The 2,026-nt window shown below is 42.4% G+C and overlaps 1 protein-coding gene across 1 annotated transcript; it reads left to right on the forward strand.

Moving 5' to 3' along the window:
• Positions 1 to 370: 370 nt before the first annotated feature.
• SARC_14235 (hypothetical protein) lies at positions 371 to 1,423 on the forward strand (the record flags this gene model as incomplete). The annotated part of the gene is made up of 2 exons (XM_014291633.1): positions 371 to 544; positions 1,256 to 1,423. Coding segments are annotated over 2 exons (342 nt in total), but the record flags the coding sequence as incomplete, so codon positions are not given.
• Between the last annotated feature and the right edge of the window lie 603 nt (positions 1,424 to 2,026).

Below are 2,026 nucleotides of genomic sequence, written 5' to 3' on the forward strand. Positions count from 1 at the left end.
ATATATATGTGTGTGTGTGTGTGTGTGGGCCGCTGTGTGTGCCTCTGTGTCTGTGTGTCTGTGTGTGTGCTTGTATATATGCATGTACTCTATATATATATATTTATTAATGTATATATATGTCTGTGTCTGTGTCTATGCAGGTATATATATATGTGTGTGTGTGTGTGTGTGTATGTGTGTGTTATGTTCTAAAAATGCAGTAGTGTTCTGTTTTTCCATGTGTATGTGTTGTACGTTCTTGAGTCACAATCATTTACCTATCTCGTTTAGATTTAAAGTACATCAGTAGCTGCATTTCTTGTCACTCCTTGTATCATATCACTCGAGCCAGCATGCTCAACTACCACTATTCTTCACCTGCATACAGGAGGATACGACTATTGAGTCCGATGTTGGGAGGGGCTTCGAACGAATACTACAGACGACAAAAGACTCCATCGCAAGGAAACACAAAGACATGCTAACGCATATAGAGAAGCTCAACACAGAGAAGTCGCGGCTTATAGAAAACAATGATGCATACAAGCAATACGCTGTCAGGGTAGGTGAGGGTGTGTATGTGGTATGATTATATATACAAGTAGCATGCTGTCAGGGTGAGTGTGGGTGTGCAAGTGGTATGATTGTATATACAAGTAGCATGCTGTCAGGGTAGGTGAGGGTGTGTATGTGGTAGGATTACATATACAAGTGGCATGCTGTCAGGGTAAGATAGGGTGTGTTTATACTATGGTATATATACAAGTAGCATGCTGTCAGAGTGAGTGTGGGTATGCATGTGGTATGATATATGCACATGTAACCGCTGTTAGGGTAGGGGAGGGTGTGTTTATACTATGACATATACATGTAGCATGCTGTCAGGGCAAGCGAGTGTGTTTGTGGTCTGATATAACTCTTTCTCGGGTACTCTTTATTAATAGTCGGACGATTATATCCATCATTAAACAGTTAAAAGTCTCTATTTATTTTTTTGCTTTTAGATTGCTCTGGGCAGCAGTTGCTTGTTCAGGGTAGAGGAATAGGATCCTGTTGTTGCTTCTCTGTTTTTGTTTTAGTTCTCCTGTGGATATGTTTGTACGGTGTATTGAATCCCTCTCTCCGTCTTGTACTTTGCGCATTTCAACTATCTACCATAGTACCTGAAACTCTAAGCCCTAAAAATATCGATGGTTTTGTCATGCTTTCCGCGTTCCCACCCCGCCATAGTACCAAAAACCTTAAACCGTACACACATTGATTGCTGCTACAGTACTACGACATGGCATACCATCTGTTGTGTGAGGTGGCCATCCAATCAGAAGTCAACCAGCGGCTGCACTCTATCCTGGAGGGGGCTCTCTCGTATTTGCCGGGAGAGGTGTGTTGTGTTATTAAAGGATTAGGCACACCGCCAAAGAGAAGTGTATGCGCGCGTTAACGTACAAGACACCGCATAACGTATTCTCAAGTATGCTCAGCCCAATCCTTGTTTTGCATCGGGTCCCCCCACACGGTTGCTGCTGTCGTTTGGTTCTCGGACTGAACGCAAACAGTGAACGCGAATGGTGTTTTTATTTAGACCTTGACACTATTCTTTGATGTAGTTGTAGATGCATCTACATTGTAGTTGTAGATACATCTACATTGTAGTTTGTTTATTATCTACCTTCCCTTCCCATGAGTCATGCTGGCTGGCAATCATTTGTCCTGCCCAGCCCTACTGTGGAAGCGATCGGAGAGAACATATCCAGGTGCACTTGTGCTTTAGTACAGAATTTGGGGCTGCCGCTTTGACTACTGCAGATACGTTTGCGCCAAAGCTGTATCGCACCACAAGGCCACTCACCCTCCCGAGTGCCTGTACATTACATACATACATACATACATATATATATATATATATATATATATATACATATATATATATACAGAAACAAATGGACTATGTGGAGGGGATCGATCAGATGATCAAATCCGCGCAACAAGTAGAAGATGTCAGTAGAAACTCGCCAAAAATGGTGCAGCTGAATGAGGTACAGGA

The sequence above is a fragment of the Sphaeroforma arctica genome, assembly GCF_001186125.1.
Source record: "Sphaeroforma arctica JP610 unplaced genomic scaffold supercont1.4333, whole genome shotgun sequence".
NCBI classification, from domain to species: domain Eukaryota; class Ichthyosporea; order Ichthyophonida; genus Sphaeroforma; species Sphaeroforma arctica.